The sequence below is a fragment of the Galeopterus variegatus genome, unplaced genomic scaffold (assembly GCF_000696425.1).
Source record: "Galeopterus variegatus unplaced genomic scaffold, G_variegatus-3.0.2 Scaffold1310, whole genome shotgun sequence".
NCBI lineage: Eukaryota > Metazoa > Chordata > Mammalia > Dermoptera > Cynocephalidae > Galeopterus > Galeopterus variegatus.
Window position 1 is genome coordinate 305,444 of NW_007727421.1, and position 21,781 is coordinate 327,224.

A 21,781-nucleotide genomic window follows, 5' to 3' on the forward strand; every position below is an offset into this window, starting at 1 on the left:
CTCACAAAGGAGTGGCAGGCTGCCATGGTCACCGGCCCTTGACCCCCTGCTGACCACATCCAGCCCCGCACTCCCCATCTGCACCCCCCACCAGCCTCTCAACGCTGCTCCGCCTGCTTCCCAAGCCACCAGGACATGCCAAGCTGGCACCAGGCAGAAACAGACCCCGGCCAGAAACAAGGCCCTGACACTACAGACAAACCACCTTGTCAGGAAGCTATCACCCTTCTGTGTCCCATGAGGGAGAGAAAGTGGGGACAGGGTCCCAGTTGTGTCTGAGGGACAGGTCCCATCTGTCACAGGAGGCCAGAGGGAGGCAAGAGCTGGGAGCTGGGTTGCTTTGATTTATTTCTTCTCATTTGGGGAAGGGGCTTTCTATTGCCAGGAGGGCAGAGATTTATCAACCAAAAGGGACGCTTCTGAGAGATGGGACATTGGACCAGAGGCTCCGGCCAGGACCCGCCCCCAGGACCTCAGTCACCCCCGGCTGTGGTGGCTGCACGCCCACACTGAGACCCACCCAAGCCCGTGGGCCACGGCACTTACGTCTTCAGCGTTCCCGAGGTCATCAGCTCTGTCACCAGCACGATGCACCGCTTGCCCTTGGCGCTGGACTCCCAGAAGTCATAGAAGCGCACGATGTTGGGGTGCTGCAGCCCCTTCAGCATCTCGGCCTCTTCTTTGAAGCGCTGCCGCTCCAGCTTGGTGAGTTTCCGGTCCTAGAGCCAAAGACAGACACACTCAGCAGACAGCGAGCAGGATTCAGGGACCAGGACACAAGAGGGGACTGGGGGTGTAACCCGCTGCCCAGGAGGTGGGTTTGAGTCTGACAGCACCAGGAGGCAGGACCAGCCCCTCCTCCACCCACAGAGCCGAGCAGGCCCCAGACACAGATGTCCCCACACCCCATCCAGCGTGGGAGCTGCTTGCAGGCTACAACAGGGGCCCCTGGTCACCCCCACCTCGACATCTGAGCCCTTGGGCCCCACGGCCCCAGTGCAGCCCCTGCACAGGGACCTCAGCAACGAGAAGTTCCGGGAAGCCCGGGACATCTCACGGATCCACACTGCCAAAGCTCATGAAAACACCTCTGAGGCCTCTGCTCCCTTGGCCGTCATTTGCTTTCCGAATTCTGTTAAGAGGATGAAGCATCCTGTTCTCTCCTAATGTATACACAACGCGGAGGAAGTGCTCACGGCCCAGGGGGTCAGACCGGAGGAGACACTGACAAGCACCGGAGAACAGAGTGGAGAATGGAGAAGACAGGGGACAGTCCCAGCAAACCCAACTCTGACCAGCTGGCAGGCAGGCCATCTGGTTCAGGAGGACACAGCAGACCCTCCCAGACCCTCAGGCCACTGTGCGTGGCAGGAGCCGCAGAACTAAACTGACCTCAAGTTTAAAATAGGAAAGAGCAAACACACCACCACCATCCTGGGAACCCTCCTCAGGGGGGAGCTGCTGGATCCCCCAAATCCTTCATTGGAGTCTCACCCAAAGGCTCTGTGTTTCCAACTTCCTCTCATGAGATGACACCCCACAGGTGTGGCCCAGCTGCGCCCTTCCCGCCTCTGCCTGAGTGTGTGCCCCCAGCATCACCTCCCTGTCCTGGCCCAAGAGGCTCATGTGGCAACGCCTGCCTCCCTCCCACCAGGAGCCTCGGGAATGTCGGAGAAGAGACACAAATTTTTTTTTTTCCTTTTTGTCTTTTTTCGTGTCCGGCAACGGACCGCAACCCTCAGTGTCGCGCCCGTACCGGACCAGGACTGGCAACGGGATCGCAACCCTCGGTGTTGCACCCACACCTCGCTCAGCCAGTGAGCGGGAACCGGTCTGTATGTGGGATCCGGCCGCGCTCCCAAGCGGTGCACTGTAGCAGTGCGCCACTGGGCCGGCCCAAGAGACACAAATTTTCAGAAGAAAACCATAAACACAGTTGGACAGAGAACAGCAAAATTCTGAGGAATTCCAGGGAGACAGAAAGCAGGTGAATTTGGATAGATGGAGGGAGATACCACAGCTGAGAGGAAATGCAAGCCAAGGCCCCTGGGATCCTTCCAGAAGGCCCCGAAGAACATCAGACTCCGACACAAAGAGAAGTGGGCCGCATGATCACAGCCAGGGTCATCTTGTCAAGGAATTAGTTCCCAGATGGCGGCTGCACCCTTAGGCCATTCTTCTTACCACCCCCCACCCCGTCCCCAGCACAAGCCCTCACCGCCCCCCTCATTCCTAAGCAGGACTGGACAGCAATTATCACCAACAGCCAAACACCACCAAGAGAGACCATCAGCACCGCCAAACCCAGAAAACAAATAATTCAGGGACCCAGGGCAACTTCAAAAAAATCTAATTAATGTTCCCATAAAGACCCAAGAAGTTGACACACATAAATAAGAGCAAGCTTCTATTTAAAAAGGAACAATCAAGAAAGAGTTCCTGCAAATTGAAACTGGGTTTACCTTACTAAAAAGCTCAATGTTATAAAAATAAGATACTCTGCAATCCAATGAAACATTAGGTGCAAAAAAGTTCGTGTTTACTCTAGATAATAAAATGAAAACCGATTCTGCACATCAAAAACGATTATTTATTTATGAAAATAAAAATCAAGCCATGAATAGAGAAAAACTATTCTCAATATGTGTATCTCACAAAGGACTGAGATCCAGAATACACAGAGAACTCCTATAACTCAGTAATAAAAAAGGCAGGAACAGATACTTCAACAAAGAGGATACATAAATGGGCAAAAGCACACGAAAAGGTGCTTAACATCACTGGTTACCAGGAAAGCGCCAATTAAAACCGCACTGAGATACCAACTCACACCCCCCAGGAGGGCTAAATTAAAAAGACAGACCCTTGCAACTGCTGGGAAGCTGGGGAATACGGCCCCTCCTCACACGCTGCTGCCGACTGTGAGGCGGTGGAGCCCTTGTGGAAGTCGCTGGCAGACGTCACACCTGCCCCATGTCCAGTCCGGGTCCACCCAAGAGAAAGGAGAACAGAAGTCCACAAAAGGTGGGCACAGGGATGTTCACAGCAGGTCTGTTCATCACAGCCCCAGCTGCAAATAGCCAAAGTGTCAGTGGCCCAGTGAGCAAAACTGCTCACCATTCGTGGCCCACCCACCCAAACAGGAATGCGACTCAGCCGTGAAAAGGAACACACTCCTGATTCTCACAACACTGTGAGTGAATCCCAAGAGCTTCCAGCTGAACGAAAGAGGCCAGACACAAAAAGGATGTCTGATGGGATCCCATTTTGATGTGAAACTCTGGACCAGACGCAACTAGCGCTTGCGGGTCGCCGTCAGAGCAGCGGCTGCCTGTGGGGCGGGCAGCACCAATAGCTTAGAAAACTTGGGGGTGACAGAATGTTCTACAACCTAACAGAGGACGCAGCTGCTCCTGTGTGTGCATTTGTCAAAGCCCATCAACTTGCATACTAAAGGTCTACATTTTTCAAATGTAAAAAAAAAAAAGGGAAAACATCGAAGACCAACTGAGAGAAGTAGCAGAAAGAAAATAGGATACATGAAGACACATGAAAGAAACTTCTGGAAGTCAAACAACCGCGTAACAGGAGTTCTAAAAACAGACATCACCCCGTTTATAAATAGATTGCAGAACAGCGTTTCCCTGAGCTGGAAGGAGACAATTGGGAATAAACTGGCCTGCCACGGCCAGGTTAGAGTAAATGGAAAATGACCCACCTCCAGACCCGCTCCAGTGAATTTCAGAATTCTGAGGACCGAGAGCAAGTCCTATCTGCAGAGAATGGCCCAGATGGCACCGAGTCTCACAGCAACACTGGGGGCAATGGCAGGAGCAGCATCCTCAAAGTGCCGCCTCTGAATTCTACACCCAGCCAAGCAGATGTTGAGCTGGGAAGCCCAGGCTCATTTCCAGACATGCAAGAACTCAATGTTTGTTTCCCACGCACCCTAGGTCAAACGAGTCACTAGAAGAAGTGTTTCTGCGAAACACAGCACAACACAGCAGAAAAGCACGTGGCCAAGCTGACCCTCGCAGTCAGTGCAGGTGGAGGCCACAGGAGGGAGCTGGGGGGCCCAGAGGGGCCGGCTCACCCGGGAAGCCTTCTCTGGGAGATAGCATCTCAGTGACAATTCCCTCTCAGGGGCCCAGTCATTGATTCTAGAGGATGCACACAGCATCATTTCTAGCATACGTTATCTTTGCCAGGATTTTAGCATCGACCGACAGCAACATGGGAAAGATTCCACTGTGGTTTCAGAATAAAGTATTCATATTATAAATAACATAATTGACAAAAAATAGGAGGTAGAGGAAAATACCCTGCATAGGCTACAGCCTTCATTTTTCACGGCAGATACAGCTAACTTTGGTAAATCAAAGACACAAAAGTCAGAAATTGTGAATGATGGTGCCTCCTGGAGGGGAGCTAGGAAGAGAAGAAGAGACCTCATTTTAAATTCTATGCCACCAGGCTATTTTTATCCGTGTGACACACTGCTTGATCATTTCAAGGTCAGCTAACATGTCCTCCTCTGAGCACTGCCCTGAGCCCACCTGCAGGGGGCGCGACCCACCGTCCCCTCACAGAGCTTGCGCAAGTCCTTGTGAGTTGATTGCTGGTCCTGACAGCAGGACCGGCCCAGCCACTTGAGGAGTGAGCTCATTAATTAATCTGCTAGGATGGCTCCAGGCCAACAAGAAGCAAGGTCAGGAAGAAAGCACCTGCCCCCTATGAGAAGATTTCCAAATCCTCCAAAGGTACACTGTTCTTAAAGCTTTGGTGTTGAGAGTGGCAGGCTCCAGGCTGGTCACCAACGTGGCCCTGCAGGACGATTCGTCCCACCCAGACACAGGAGGATGACATCATTTGGCACCGATTTCCCTCCTAGATCCCCGGTGCTACGTACATTAGTGGCTCGTGTTCCCTCACAGGCAGTGAAAGTCAGATGATAACAGATAACGAACGTTCTGGGACAATGCTGGCTCTTACTTGCTCTAGGAAAAAGGCCTAGGAGTCGCACACAGGTGAGGGGGACAGCACCCTCCAAGCCAGGCAGCAAGGCCACGGGGGCCGGGGGACTCAGGTCAGATGGCCAAGGCGGTCAGAAGACAGCCCTGGTGCCCACTCCAGCGCTCCAGGGGAAGCATGGCAGGGGCTGCTTCTGGTCATGACTAAGAGCATCAGAGGTTCCTGCCAGAACAGCCCCAACAGGCAAAGCCGAAGACACCAGACCCACAAGGGACACCCTTGCTGCTATCGGGATTCTGCCACATCCTCCGTTCAATAGGCAACAGCCCGTGCACCAACCCCGCAAGGAGAAGAACTGCTTGGCAACCCCTTGTCCTGCCAGAAGGCGCAATCCACGCACACGCGGGCAAAGGATGGAGAGTGGCCAGGAGAAGGGAGCCCAGAACCACAAAGCCAAGGTCCCGGGGCCAGGCCGGCTGTGAGGCCTCCCTCCAGCTCTTTGTGGCCGTGAATCAAAACCAAAGGAAGCCTCAAGGGCCTTTGTCCAGAAATGCCCTGTTTATAGGGAACTGGCCCAGAACAGGAGCCCCACGTGCAGAGTTGGGCCAGGATGGAAGGGTCCTGGGGTGGGGGCACCCTTCAGGTCTCCCCAAGGACTCACCTCTGTGCATGTCACTAAGAGATCACACCCAAAAGTCCTAACATCCACAGAGACAGCAGACACCCCGGGCAGGCAGCCAGAGGTCTTGACCACACACGTGCCCCTTTTGTCACCCTCACCTCCTGGGGGATGTCCATGCTGCTCCAGGGAGACCCAGTGTCTCCACACGCTCCACAACTCCCTGATGGGAAGGACCTCCCCACCACTCCCAGGTCCCCAGGATTTGAACCAGGTCAACCCCAGCTGGGGGCCAGCACACTCCTCTCCTCACTGCCCTTTCACCCTAAAGCAGGGAGAGGGTGCAGGTATAGTTTCAGGGGCTGTCAGGGCTCAGCAAGTGCACAAGGAATGGGGTGTCAATGCAAGGAGCTGCTTTGTCCCTATGTCTGCCTCTTGGCCAGTGTCCCTCAGGTAGTCACGGAGGCTCTGGGCATGCAGGAAAGAACTGTTCACAACCTCAAGGGGGAAGCCAGCAATAGATGAGAAAACAGACAAATAATTACACACTGCATTAAGGTGAAGGGACAGGTGGGCAGTGCCATCCAGGGCACCCCTGACCCCGAGAAATAGCCCGGACTGCAGACAGCCTGGGAGAAGGCAGCCCTTGCCCCATCCAGAGCACTGGCAAGGCTGAGGTCCCCGGAGGAAGAGCCTCAGGCAGGTTGAGGTTCCAGCAGCGTGTGGTTTAAGGGGCCACAGGGACAGGCAACAGCCTCTTGGACAACAGGCAGATGCTCAGCAGTCAGTGGCTCAGTGGAGCTGTCCTCGCCATTCTCAGAGGCTGAATGTCAACACCCACCAGGAAAAGGAGAGACCTGACGGAGATCTCAGACCTGCTCCCTCTAATACTCACTGCTGAAAAATAAACCCACTTCCTTTAAACCCAAGTTCCCTCTTCAACTTCATCTTAAGCAATAAAATACACGACATCACAGGTGAGCTGGTGTACGTGTTTTCTAATTCATGTGCAAAAAAAAAGCATGGTTATCAAAATGAAAATTTCCCCTGCCGCTACCAAACAAAAGCAGCAGAGGAGTTTGAGAATCGCAGAGGGTGACATGCCCCTGGAGTCAGTTGCTGAAAAGAGACGAGGCGATCACAGATCCTGTATCAGGGCGAGTCTGCCATGTACACAAACGGAGGAACTCAGTGAGCAGCCGGCAGGGCTGGGCACTTGCAATACTCAGTCTTCCTTGTCAAGAGCTCCAAGAAGTTTATAATTCTCTGCGGCAGAAACCTGAACTTGAACATCTGGCGCTTGCTGCTTTTGTTAATAATACTGGTTTTTGTTTTTTTCTGACCGGCAAGGGGATCGCAACCCTCGGCACGCTGTGGCCCACACCACGCTCAGCCAGTGAGCGCACCGGCCATCCCTATATAGGATCCGAACCTGTGGTCTCCGCGCTACCAGCGCCGCACTCTCTCGAGTGAGCCACGGGGCCGGCCCCAATAATAACACTGTTTTCTTTAAAAGGGGAGGGTAGAGGGGGAGGTGCCATGTGGCCCATTTAAAACAAGGCTTTGCTCTCTAATGGCCAGCACAGGACCCCTGCCTTCCCACCCCCTCCCCCAAGCAGAACCAGGTGCCCCCACCCAGGCTGGGATCTGAAACATGTCCTCACAGGTTTAAACAGTTGTAAAGGATGCCATTTCCAGCATCTTGTAAATATTGACTCTTTTTAAATGTTCTTTGAAATGATTCCCATGGAATACAAATACCGCTGTGATCTGATACCCTCCATCAGCCACTTTATAAGCACATGAACAAACAAACACATCTCTAACTCCAGAGGACTCCGATGTCCATTCCCACAGACCTAACATGATACAGCACTTTCTGAAAGTCTTTACTGACTACCCTGCCATATTTCTCTGCCGTAAAATTGCACATATTGAAATAGAGCTTTATTTTGTTTCTTGTGATAAGGCTCTGAGGGCCACAAATGAATAGTGCACAGTTGATCAAAACAAAGAGATAAGTTTCATTGAGAATGCATCTCTTACTTAGCCAGATGGAGCTTTCTCCCCAATTCTTTGAGGCATCCATGGTGAATATTAATCACCTCTAGAATGAAGCAGAGCCCGGAGTTGGCCTGTCCCCCTTCTGACTGATGGACATTGTGCTCTGAGAAAACCTGCTCACGTCCGTCAGTAGACAGGTGGCCACTACACGGACTCTCCATGCTCCTTCCAGGTACGTAGGAAACCCTGCGCCATCCTTCATCAGGACCGGTTGGCAGCCCCATTAGGGCCTCCCCCAGTTTTACTGAATACACGCCATGGGGTTTGTGCCCGGTAGCTGTAGGCTCCCACACCTGGACCTTGCTGGGAGCCAGTGCCGCACTTTCCACTCTGGGCAGGGTGGGCCCAAGGGGAGGACGGGGCGGGTGGGGATGCCTGCCTGTTAGTAAGCCCATGTCCCCAACAGGGGCATGGTGGGTCAATTTCAGGCAAGCCCCCCCCCCTCCCCACCTGGGGCTCTGGTCCCAGGGCAGGCTACAGAAGCCCACCCCAGGCCCACCCATCACCCTCTACTATGCGCCAGAAAGGGCCATCGTGGGCAGCCAAGAGAGCTGTCACCATGCAGCAAGGATGGGTGGGGCAGCAGGGAGATCCAGAGCTGAGGAAGGAAGCCATAAAGGCCAAGAGAAAAAAGAAGGCAGGGCAGGTGGCCCAGACTGACCAGGTACCCCTGAGGCCCTGCACCACGACAGGGCACAGCTGACAGGACCATGCGCCACTTGGGGCCAGATGCTGGGGTGGCACAGCCATCACAAACCCAGAAGCCCACCCCAGGCCCACCCATCACCCTCTACTATGCGCCAGAAAGGGCCATCGTGGGCAGCCAAGAGAGCTGTCACCATGCAGCAAGGATGGGTGGGGCAGCAGGGAGATCCAGAGCTGAGGAAGGAAGCCATAAAGGCCAAGAGAAAAAAGAAGGCAGGGCAGGTGGCCCAGACTGACCAGGTACCCCTGAGGCCCTGCACCACGACAGGGCACAGCTGACAGGACCATGCGCCACTTGGGGCCAGATGCTGGGGTGGCACAGCCATCACAAACCCCAGCCTCCTGCCTGTACCACCTCACAGAGCAGGGCTCTCCAAGGACCTCAGAGCAACTCAACCCTCCGGCCAGCAGCAGCCACAAAGCCACCATCCAGTTAGTCTCTGCCCATCAGCTCCTGGCCAGCCATGGGGTCATCCACTCCATCTCTTGTGGCATCACTATGCCCAAGCTCCCTCCATAAACAGGACCTGGCAGAGGTCTCCAGAGGGCTGGAGAAATGCTGCACTGACAGGCAGAGTCACCAGGAATCACAGCTGGCATAATGGGCCTCGTCCCAGCCCCTTCCCACCACGCACTGCCATGCACTTGGCATTGGGCAGAGCAGACAGACAGGGAATGGCTATTACAATTTGAGGAACTGAAGATGGAGTCCAGTCTCAGACAGCAACTCCATCTGTCAGGGCTCAGTTCTCCATCTGTCAAATGGGCGGACACAGCACCCACCCTTGACCTCATTGCGGGGGTCAGAGGCAGCTACATGCGGAGACGCCTGTTAGCAGGAAGCCCCACTGTATGCTGCTCTTGCCTCCCCTTGACTGTGTGAGTGGAGGGTCACTGTGGGGGACAGGTTGGAGCCAGCCAGAACCAGCACCTTCCTGGAGGCTGAGGGTGTGGGGGTGAGGGGCACGACCACAGGGCCAACACCAGCAGCCCCAGAGGAAAAGTGACAAGATACGGACAAGCGCAGTGCTGTCCAGTGGGACCTTCTGTGATGAGGGGTGCTGCACACCTACGCTGCCCAGGGAGGACGAGAGGCGGCAGGACCCAGCTGCTCATCTACAGCCTGGCGGAGCCACTTCAAACGGCCAAGACCCCAGCCCTACAGCAGGGACTCAGAGCAGGGACTCCTGCCCTAAAGGAAGACGGGAGAGATGCCCTTTGAGTCCTGTCCCTCCAACACCAGGTGACGGGAGATGACATCCTGACAGGAAGAGCTGGGTGCTAAGCAGGGCGGGATCTGGACATGCCTGCACTCTCCTGGTTTGGAGGGTGGAGAACATAGACACCAGCAGGGGTCCTCTGGGCTTGTGCTCAGCTGGTTCTGAAAGAACAGAACCCAGCGAGGAGGTAGGTGTGCAAGTGGTTAACCACAGGTGCAGCTGGGCACGGGGAATGGGTGCTTTATTTCCAAATATAAGTTTTAAAGACTGCAGGGTTGACCTAGAACTCCAGAAGAAAAATCAGGGAGCCCACATGCTGCCTCTTCCACTCCATGGGACAGCACCTGAGGTCTGCACTAGGCACTGCAGCCCACGGAGGGGCTGGACTTCAGCTCCCACCACACTCCTGAGCCAACGCCTGCCCAGTCACTTTCATGGATGGTGTCTTCTCATACATCAGCATCCCTAAATGAAGGCCAGAAGCTAAAAGCTGACAACAAACTTGAGAAGGACCCATACCTAATCCTTAACGGTGGGTTTCTCTGCAGGAGAAGTAAAAGGCTACTCCCTACAGTACACGTCCAAACAGTTTAGAATCAGGCATCCCTACTGCAGTCAGAAAAGCTGACAAGTGTTTGTGCACAGATGAGCTTTCTGAAACAGAGGAGCGGGAAGAACACAAGCCCCAGATCCACCAAGCGCTGCCTCGGGCCCACCAGGATGGTGGCCAGCCCTACGCACAATGCACTGACTGATGGGGACTCTAAATGCTGGTGGATGTGGACCATTAATGTTTGGGAGGAACAGGTAAGAGAGAAACCCACCTCATCAGAAGCCACCCCATCCCAGAGCACCTGCCATCAGGTGGGAGGGAGGGACAGGGTTCACCCCACACCCTCCAGGGACATCCATGCACTCTCTCCTCCTGACCACAGGTGGGCACAGTACAGGTGTGTGAGGGGCTGAGGGCCACAGGCCTCAGGCATGACCCCACTCCTGGTCACAAGGCTTGGTGCCATGTAACTGGGCAGCTGCCCTGCTCCCCACAGCCAGACCAGGGACCCCACCCCATGCAGGAATCCTGAGTGCAGGAATCCTGAGTGTCGACCCATAAAGTCCAGGCTCCCGACGCCCATCTGTTCTTCCCCAAAGGCAGGTGGAAAGGGAGAGCAGGGTGAGGGGCCACTGGGACAGAGGGGCACAGTCAGCTCAGGACAACGGAACCTGCCAAGGCCAAAGCAGCCCTGGCTCTGACAGCAAGGTGGCCCAGATCCATGCCCCACAGGTGACAGGCAGCCTGTGCCAGTAGCAGATACCTGTAGAGTCAGCCACAGCAAAGGAGGCTTTTGCTTTTCTCAAGGGAAGAGTGATGCCATTTCCTCACAGAGAAATGTCTGCTTTGACCCTCAGACCCTGGACCAGAGCAGCAGGTCATCAAAGGACAAAATGAAAACAGGGGAAGGTTGGGTGGGCACAGAAGTCAGGAAAAGATATCCCCATGGGGCCATCTCACCCCCAGAAACCCTTCCCGAGATCACGCTTGGCTGGTACGCAAGGGAACACATCAGCACTCACCCAGAATGACCAGGGGCCCAGCGGCAAAGGCCACATGGCCACCTCCTAAACCTGACCTCACCATGTATCTGGTTTCTAGAAAGGGCCAGCCCCACCCCATGGCTACTTCCCCACAGGGACACCTAAAGATAGAACTGGATAGCCCTATGGACACGGGTCAGCAGGATTAACAGCTCAACCGACAAGAACAGCACCTGCGGGGGAGGGGTGGACAGGACAGCGAGACCTGTGGATTCTGTGGGATTCTTCAGACAGCTGCAGAGGCTGGGTGGTAGGGTCATTCATTCCGTTTGGGGCTTGGCCTCAGGAGGCCCTGCCTCACTCTGCAGCTGCCACGTTCCCACACAGTATATACAAAGGCTCAGGGCACCCAGAGTGGCAGCAGAGTGCAGGGTCTTAGCAGTCTGCTAATTGCTGTGGACCCTCCCCCAGAAAGCACACCCCCTCCTCCTGCACCTCCAACACAGGGAGATGTCCATTCCCACAGCTCTGGGCACTTAGGGGTGGGGGTGCTAGTACAGGCCACAGCTCTGGCCCAGTTCTCCAGACACACCTCCAGAATGAAGTTGCCTGGCCCTCCCTCCCCTTCCTCTTCAGAGGCCCTGGATGGCCCAAATGATCCCACCAAAAAATAATATTTCGGATACATTATTAAAATTAATTCTACCTGCTCTTTTTATACTTTAATGTAGCTATTAAGCTGAAAACTATATATGTGGCTCACATTTGTGGCTCATATTACATTTCTATTGGACAAATAATATTTCGGATACATTATTAAAATTAATTCTACCTGCTCTTTTTATACTTTAATATAGCCATTAAGCTGAAAACTATATATGTGGCTCACATTTGTGGCTCATATTACATTTCTATTGGACAGTACTACTTTAGAGCATTGGTACTAAGCAGTAGACTAGAAGCTGAGAAGCTGGGCAGAACTTTAACAGTCTAACAGGGATGGGAAGACAAAAATAAGAACCCAGAGCCTGGCAAGGAAGAGAGGCCTTGGTAAACATGCAGGCTTTCAGATAGGCACTTCCAGAAGGGCTAAATGCTAGGAGAGTGGATAAAGCGAAACAAAACAGCCATAAAAAAGGCTTTGAATTAGTTCAATTCCACACTCAATTAAGATGATCTGCTTTTAGTCTGACTCCTAGAAGCAAAAGTAAATCTCTAGAGAAAGAAGTCATCCTGAGCCTCAAATAGCTCCATATTAATTTTTAAACATGTCAATAAAAAAAGACCAGGCAGACCAGGAGGCATGACCAAATGACAAAAAAGTCAAAAAGAAAAAAAAAAATAGACAACAGCAACAAACCCCCTTGGGGATCCAAATATAGTTATCAGATACAGGCTTTAAAATTACCTTGATTTGTATAGTCAAGAAAACAGATAGCAAGATGAATAATTTCACAACAACTGAAATCTATGAAATAAGAATCAAATGGAAATCTAGAACTAAAAAGCTAAATTAGGAATTCAATATAAAGGTTTAATAACAGCAGATTAGACATAGATGAAGAGAGGATTAGCAAACCGGAAGACAGGCCAATAGAAACTATTGAGGCTGAAATATGGAGAGATAAACAGATACAGAAAAGAGAATAAGAGACTTATAGAAGGCAGTGGAAAAGGCCCAACCTATGTATAAATAGGGCTCTGGAAGAAGAGGGCATGAAAAACAGAACCAAAGAAATATTTTTAAAATAACATCCCCAAAATTTCCAAACCCCCAAACAGACTAAATACAAAGAAAACCATGCCTGTCCACATTACAGTAAAAAAAAAAAAGTTTTTTTTTCTAAAGATCAAACACAAAAAATCTTTAAAGCAGCAAAATAGGGTATGGAGGAACACACTACCTTCAAAGGAGCAACAAGCAGACTGATAGCCAACCTCAACAGAAACCATGGAAAAGACTACAGAATAAGATCTTTATAGTGCTGGAGAAGAAACTGTCAATCTAGAATTCTATATCCAGAAAAAATACTCTTCAGGTAAAAATAAAGATTTTTTTCAGATAGAGATGTCATCATCAGCAAACAGATACTAAATACATACAAAGAAAAATGAAAGAGGGAAAATAGTCTCAGATGGAAATGCAGAAAGAGCAGAAAGCAATGGAAAGGATAAATGCATTAATTGCTCTCAATTAATACTGACCATATAAAAGAAGAAGAGGAAGAATGTTATGTGGAATATAAAATAGATGGAGGGTTAAATTACATCAAATATCACAAAATGAGGGCAGAGTGGGTACATAGACTTCAAATGTCCTGAGATGTTTGTATTGTCAAGAGTGTGCTGAGTGCTAGTTTATACCAAACTTTCATCACTCAAGGATACATGTTGTAATCTCCAGTGTAAACCACTAAAACATTTATAAAAGAATGCATAACAACCTTTCTAATGCAAACTCTACACTCCCAAATCCCAAAGATCCAAGAATGGCTCGTCTGAAAACAGGGCAGCCATATCTGAGAAATACCTTGTTTGTTAAAATCACCATTACATGGATACACCAGCATGTAATGAAATAATGACCAAGAACTACAAATAGGGCAGGGATGAGAAGATGGTAAGTGGATTGAGCACACCCCCACAGAGCCCGCCACCCTCCCCTCCCCTCAATTGTCCCGCTTTAGAGCCCTGCCTCCCCAGTGTGCCTCCTGCAGAAGCACAGTCATCCAACTGACTCTGGGAAGACAACATGTGCATCCCTCCCCAGGATGAGAAGAGAATCCCAAATACCACACAGAGCTCGGCACTCAGCAGGTACCCCTTCCTGGAAGTAGGCTGGTACCCACATGATCATAAAGCCACCTCCCCTTCTCAAGATTGAGACCTAGAAAAGCTCAGGTCTGGTGCCCTACGAGGGCTTCTCCACTTCCACCTGTGATGTTTCAAAAGGTGGGAACAACCCAAGGTCCAGGAGCAAAATTCTAAATCTCTTGTGAATACAGGTTTGGGAGAGCTCAAGTCTGGGGAGTCTCTCTCCCCACTCTCACCCCGGGGGATGAGGAAATGCCTCCTTTCTCCACACTTCATCTCTCTCTTCCTTGAAGCAAACATTTATCGGCAGCCATGAACCATTGGACAGCCACGCACAGCTCAGAAAGGAAGAGAATGAAATGAGATGGAGATCTGGCAATTCCCTGCGGTGCCTAGGGGCACCTCCCAGTACTAAAGAATAAGTATGAGTGGAGAAATGAATAGGAAAGTGAATGGAGAAACAAGAAATGAATGAGCGAGTGAGCAAACGAAGAGTGAATGAAGGAGAGAGAAGAGAGTGAATGAACGACTGAGGAGTGAGGGCCGAGCCCTCGCAACAGCCCAAGAGACGTTGCCCAGTCAGTGGGCGGGAAACTGGTCAGCGTGCTGGGTACCGGCCCCTCCTCCCCTCCTGGGGACTCTGCAGGACCTGCTGGTGGAAGGTCCTTGAACACCAGGACCCGGAGCATTCAGGGGGGTCTGCAGCTCCTGCCCAGGAGCCTGCCACATCCCATGTCCTATCATGGATCACATGTCATATGCCTCACATATCAGATCGCAACACACATCCCGTCACAACACAGGTCTCATGTCGCACATCAAGTCACAACACATGCCTCATGTCAAACATCATGTCATAACGAGTCTCGTCATACTTCATGTTTCTCATGTCACATCTCATTTCACATAGCATGTCACAACAGGTCTCATGTCACACATCAATTCTCAACATGTGTCCCATGTCACATGGCACAACACTCATCTCCTGTCACACAGCACGTCACAAAATGTCTCGTGTTGCATGCTAAGTCACAACACGTTTCATGTCAAATGTCACAGCATGCATCTCATGTCACACGGCACATCAGCAAGCATCTTGTGTCACATGGCACAGGTCATGTCAGACCACTGGCTGCAGCCACCCTCTGCAGGGCCGCTGTGCAGACAGTGGGGTCTCACTCCCATCCCTAGCCAGCAGCCAGTAGTCTGCTCAGGGCTCATGCTATAGCCAGCACCCCCCAGTCACTCATTAGGGCCCCGAGAGTAAGCAGTGCCCCAGTCTCCCTACTGCCCCCCCCACCTGCCCTTCCTTAACCCCTCCATCCAAACAGCTCTCCCCCCCACAAACCATCATCCCAGCAGTAGCAACACTGCCTACATCCCTGGGGTGGGGCGCTCATTGGAGAGGGGCAGGTATGCCACTCACATGAGAACTGCTGCATGGAGCAGACAATGGATCAGCCACACGGCCATGGTGTGATTCCACCATCCTGACAGGGGGTTGGGGGAGGTCCGAAGAACAGAAGGGAAGGTAAGACCAGAGAGGTCTCTGTGCCCGCAGGGGTGGGGCTCCTCCTGTGTCATGCTGTGAGACCCCCCACCAACCCCCACCACTGGGCAGTGCTCACTCCACCCTCACCTGAGGGGCCCAGAGAGGCAAATGGGGCAACCCAAGGCCACACAGCTGATGCCACCAGTGGGCGTGGCTCAGACGCCCAGGGTCCCCCTTCTGCTACAATGCAGGTTTGTTCCTTCTGCCCACGCACAGCCCTGGGAGTGGGCCCATTCTCTGAGCTGTTCCCCTTGGCAACCCAGCCCAAACCCTACAGAACCCCTAAGAGGTGGTGGAAGCAAACCAAGACCACAAAGACCCAAGATGGTCCAAACTAAGGTTCCTGAGGCCCCTGGGAAGAGGCTGGGCTGGGGGAGGGGAGTCTCTGCCTACCTCCAAGGCACACAATGGCAAAGGCACTCCCCCGGCCACCCCAGCTGAGAGTTGAGGCTCCAGCTCCATGGAGACCCTGTTCCCACACTCACGGGCAAGCAGGTGGGCGGTGGGCACAGAGAACAACATATCCTGACCCCGAGCCCAGGCAGCCCAACCCCAGCTGATCTCACTGTGGACCCTGTGCCTGGGATGGCAGCCAGGTGGCCGCACCCATCTGCGATGGAGCTGGCCGCACGGCCAGTTTCCCCAGATCTAAAATCCATGTCCTCCTGTTGAGCTGTCCAGAAGATTTTCCCCTTGAAATTATTTGGAAGAAAAAAAGCTATCCCTAAGGGTCTGCAGGGCCGTCTTTCATAGACAGCTGCAGCATCCTTGTTGGACCACAGGCAAATATCTGAAGGACGAGGCTGCCCTGACGGGATGCCAAGCACCACCACGAGCTGTGACCACTCCAGATGCCATCAGAGGGACAGCGGCCCACTGCACGTGTGAACACGCACACAGAGAACATGGGCATGTGGAGAACACACACACACAGAGAAGAACCAGCCAAAGGCCAGGACACACAGAAACCAGGGCTCACCTTCAGCCAGAGCGACAAGAGCATGGGACGTTCTCCCTCTCCACAACAACGTATTTCCTCTATTGTTTTCAAAAATTTCTCAGAAGAATATAAAGGAAGGGGATGGCAGAAAATGATAATACAAAAATTCCACTTTCAGAAGAAATGTCCTGTACCAGCAAGTGCTGTGACAGGAGACGTGAGACGTCTCCAAAACCTGCACTCACCTGGAAACGTCACCTCCAGGCTCCACCACAACACTGTCCAAAACCCTCATGCTCATCTGTTTTGTCTAGGAATTGTCACTGCAGCATTATTTATAATCACAAGAAAAACCAAATACCCAAAACAGGGCCCAGTGAAGGCGACAAAGGACCTCAGGGCAGTCTCAAAGACAATGGACCGAGGGGGACAGCAGGGAGTGTGGAGGAGCCGCGTGGAGCGGCACGAAGCTGTCCGTGTGACATCCACACACACGAAGGCAGAACCATGAACAAGAACTGCAGCTGTGTTCTCCCTGAACACATGGGAATTTTTTTTCCTTTCCTCTATTTGCCAAATTCTTTGCACCCTGCTGAACTTCATAAAACTAAAAACAGCGCATGGCGGGGACACGGGTGCTGGCAGCGAGTCTCCCAGCGCCTCGTCACGGGCACCGCGATCCCGGCCACCGCGATCCCGGCCATGACCTAGGCATGCAGCAGAGTGCTGACAGCAAGGCTATTTTCATTTCCAGAGTGAGGTTACCATGGAGTTTAATTTCCTCAAGTGCTCCCTCTGGCATCTGTTCTATAAATGGCTTTGGGGTTTGCACCAAAGATGTTCACTGGAGACAGAACTACCAATTCTGTGAAACGCACAAACCCTAAACCTTCTCCCTGAGCTTAAGCCAGCCTATCAGAATCCTCCTTGAGGGGCCAAAGAGGAGGGGCCAGCCCGATCAGCCCAAGCACTCACTGAGCACCAACTGCATGCCAGACAGGAGGGCTGTGAATGACAGGAGACACGCACCCCTCCACAGGAACAGTGGGGACAACTGGGGAGTCTCCTGCCTATGGGGGAGTGTCAGGTGAGGCCCCCCCCGGGATCTGGGACAGGTCAAACCCATGGCTCTGCAACTTTGGGGTATTATCTGTGTCTGAGGGTTTTAGTGCAAGATAAAGGACATACAGGAGACCCTGATAACTAACTGGAGGTGGGCATCCTCTACTTTCTGGTCTGTTTGAAATTTCCACCATACCAAGTTAACTCCACCACCAGGTACGCTGCCCTCAGTCAGCTGCCTGCACGGCTGCTTTTGCCTCTGATTTGCATGTCCCAGGCACTACCCTCTGAGCAAACTCTGCTCTCTGGGGGAGCCTGGCAAGGGGTGGACTTAGCCAGCCGCCCCAGAGGCCTCTTGCAAACTGGGCATCATCATCCTCACTCAGCAGATGAAGAGATGGAGGATCAGGGAGTCTCACACCTTTCCAGTGGTTGGCAAAGCCAGAAAGGAATTCACTGCCTCCTCCTTCGATGTCGGGCTGCTGCAGAGCCAGCTGCTGCCACAGCGCACACCCCACCCCCCGCCTTCCCCAAGGAAAACCGAGGAAGAGGGAGGCAAGACAGGTCTCTGGGAAGCAGGTGCTGGTCTGGACTCTGACATTCTCCCTAAGAGGGCATGGCCTCCTCCTGCTCACCCCCAAACTCAGGGACCCTGAGGGTGGTGGGCACATTGTTGGCTGTCACCAGCACTGACTCTTCAAGGGCCAGCAGGCATGCGTCTACCCAGCGCTGGCTCCTGGGACAGACCAGCCATGCAGCCACCACCCTCCATGGGGTAGTCCCATCCGAGGACACTAACTATGGCTGCGTAGAACTCTGCCCCACCCCCCATGCAGAACTCCCTGATGCACCCAGGGAGTTCCCACCCAGGGGAGGGGCCAGGGCAGGGCTGCAGGCCACTTGGGGTCTCCCAGGGGCTCCAGGCAAGGAGTATAGCCACGTTGGGCACCTGCCAAACACTGTGGTCACCTGTGCCCTGAACTGCCAGGGCGAAAGGAGGAGGAGCAGGGGTGTTTCCCTCAGCACCCTCAATCCACGGGCACCAAGTCACTACAGGTGACTCAAAGGCACCCATGGGGCAGCCCTCGTGCCCTTCTGTCTGTCCACCCAACCTGTCCACCAGCGCCAGAGATCTCAAGAGGGGCAGCCCTGAACCCCAAAGAAATGTGCATCTGATATAATAGAAGATCACTGAGTCCAGACAGAGGACTCTGTGGTGCCACGAGGACTTTGTGGGGGCAGAAAGACATCAGAGAAGACCTGGAGCCCTTTGCGGCAACAGTTTCCCCACCTGTAAAGCAGGCCATAAACTGGATCCCAGGGGGATTATGGCCTGAGGCTGGCACAGGGTCTGGGCTCCATAGCAGCTGCCTACAGGGTGCCCGTGCTGAACGGCTGTCCTCACCACAGATCAGACCCCAGCCTGAGGGCCTCTAGCTGGGCCATCAGCCCACACTGCCAGGCTCCACCCACCCTGGTTCTCCTCCTGCACCCAGATTCACCTGTTTCTAGAGCAGCCCAGACCCCCCCCCCCCGCATGTCTGGGGCCCGAGACCTGCTGCCCAGAAGCTACACAAAAGCACCAGCACCACAGAGCCAGTGTCCACAGGTGAGAGACAAATGTAGGGCCCCAGGTCACGGGCACCACAAGAAAAGGCCCTTAGGACCAAGTCCTTCAGAACAAGGCCTTCTCCAACACTGCCCCCAGCTCTGTCTGTGTCACTCAAAGAGTAGAAGTCAACACCAAAGATAAAACAAAATCCCTTAGCAGTGCCAAAAATACCTCCCCACGGGATGAGGTTGAGCGGGCGCCAGCTCCACAGCAGCAACTGTCGCCATGGATACCAGGCTCCAGACAGACGGCCACAGGGAGGGCTGGAGGGAGGGGGGGACGGCTGACAGTATGGAGGGGAACAGAGAAGGGGCAGCTGACAGGGTGGGCCTCCCCAGGTGATGGGGACCTGCGGTGTGCCTCCTTGTGCCCCCCACCCCCAATCACTGGTAAAACCGACCTGCAAATAAAGCCTCTGTTGGGGGGAGATTTGCTCAACAGTGAAATGTGCAGCAGGACGGAAGCCGGGAAACAGCCTCTCCCACAGGTGTCAGCACAGCTCTGATATGAGCAAACAGGTCCAGTGTTTCCTGCCAAAAAGTTTTGAATCCTATGTCCACTGACTTCCCCTCACCTAGAACCATCCACTCCTGCAGTCGAGCTCACCTCTCGGCCTGCGGCTGGCAGTACAAGGAGCGTTCCAGCCCCACCAGCCTCAGGCCCCCAGGCCCCCACCCGCAGCCAGGCAGCAGCAGGTCGGCCCAGGCCCACCAGGTACACTGCGCAGCTGAGGGGTCCTGCGCACCCACACCACACGTCCGCACTGCCCCCAGGTGCCCATGGGCATCCGTCACTCTCTCAGCCCCCCTGGCCCCTGGTGGTGCTGAAAATTTGCTGTGACATTCACGTTAGGAACAGAAAACAGGGCTGGCCAGACAGACGGCCAACGCCAGCCATGCCACAGGCCTCCGAACACCACACAGTCCTTGACCTTCCTGCCACACATGTAACCCCATAAGGGCGCAGGGTCAGCACTCACCCCTGGTGAGAGCTGGTGATTACTCCCGCGGTGTCCCCCACGCTAGGAACCTAGGCTCCCCACGACAGTTTGCAGGGAGTAAACTGAGGCTTTCCAGTGCTTCCCAGAACCCCAAGTCCTACTGGAGCCCATGGGCTGCACATGCAGCTCTGCGCTCAAGTGCTCAGGCCCCCCTGCCCCTCAGGAGCCACCCCTTCCTAGGTCCCGCATGATCTCTTGTACTTTCTTCCCACGCAGCCAACAGAGGCCATCGTTTCTTCTGCCCGTCACCGTCTGCCTCCCCCAGCATGAATGTGAGCACCCGTAGAGGACGAGGCCACCCTCGCCTCTGCCTCTCCCACTCCCAGCACCTTGTGCACAGCTATCAGGCCCACATTCCTAAACTCTGTTCTCATATACCCTCCCCCAAGAGCCTTCAATAGCCCCCTAGTACCCACTGACAAAACATACAAACCTGCTCACCCCCAAACTCAGGGACCCTGAGAAGGCCATCGTTTCTTCTGCCCGTCACCGTCTGCCTCCCCCAGCATGAACGTGAGCACCCGTAGAGGACGAGGCCACCCTCGCCTCTGCCTCTCCCACTCCCAGCACCTTGTGCACAGCTATCAGGCCCACATTCCTAAACTCTGTTCTCATATACCCTCCCCCAAGAGCCTTCAATAGCCCCCTAGTACCCACTGACAAAACAGACAAACACCTCCTCAGTGTGGCCTCACCATCTCAGCCCCCTCCTCTCTAGCACTCACCTGAACAACTCCCTACACACGCCAGCCAGCCAATGCCCAACACCCTCTCCCAAGGATGCTGTCCCAGGGCCCCACAGTGGCTCTGGGCCTTGCTCAGGGATCCTTGTTCAGGGAGCCCTCCAGACATTCCTTCCATAGGATGGCCACTCCTGCCCCGCTGGGCACCCAGCCCTGGGCTGCACTCTGTCCACTGGGCTGCATAGGTGGGGATGGCATTCAGGCTGCACTAGCTTCCCCTGGCTGCGGTCACAAACCACCACAAACTAGGCTTACGACACACTTGTTCATTCTCTCACAGTTCTGAGGGCCAGAGTTTGGAGTCAGCCTCGCCCAGCTATGCGGAGGGTGGGCAGGGCTGGCTTCCCTGGGGGCTCTGGGGAGAAGTGTTCCTGTCCCTCTGGTGGCTCTTCCCCCCTCCTTCACAGTCATACCCCTTTCTCTGACTCTGGCCCTTCTGCCTCCTACTTATGAGGACCTAAGGATGACACTGGGCCACCAGACAACCCAGGACAATCTCCTTTCTCAAGATCCTTAACCTAATGCCATCTGCAAAGTATCTTTTGCTGCATACAGTGGTATGTTCATGGGTTCTGGGATCTGGAACATGGACACTTTCGTTACTCAGCCTCTCTGCACCCCCCAACCCCATGTGACAGGGCCCAGATCCCAGCAGCCGCCCCTCAGCAGTCTCCTTCCCAACCTGCACTGCAGCCGGTGCCTGCCGGCTTCGTGCCTTACGGCCAGGAGGTATCGTCTGTTTTAATTTGCTTTTTCGTTCTTTCAGTGAAGGAAGGGAACTTCCTCACCCGGAACTCTCTCCAACCCCACCCCCACACCCCCCACCCGTGAGCATGTGTATCCTGTGCTATCGCATCCTTCCCTGCCTCCCACACAGGCCATCTGTCTGCAGTCCTGACCGCTGTCTGCCACACCTTCCCCTGGGCCAAGCCCTTTGACTGCC

The 21,781-nt window shown here is 53.7% G+C and overlaps 1 protein-coding gene across 1 annotated transcript in view; it reads right to left on the reverse strand.

Annotated features, from left to right (window-relative positions):
- The window catches only part of WNK2 (WNK lysine deficient protein kinase 2), a 140,224-nt gene that overhangs the window by 95,632 nt on the left and 22,811 nt on the right, over positions 1-21,781 (reverse strand). The window contains exon 4 of the mRNA XM_008576203.1: positions 547-719. Within this exon, the coding sequence (XP_008574425.1) occupies positions 547-719 (173 nt within the window). The remainder of the gene's footprint in view (positions 1-546; positions 720-21,781) is intronic.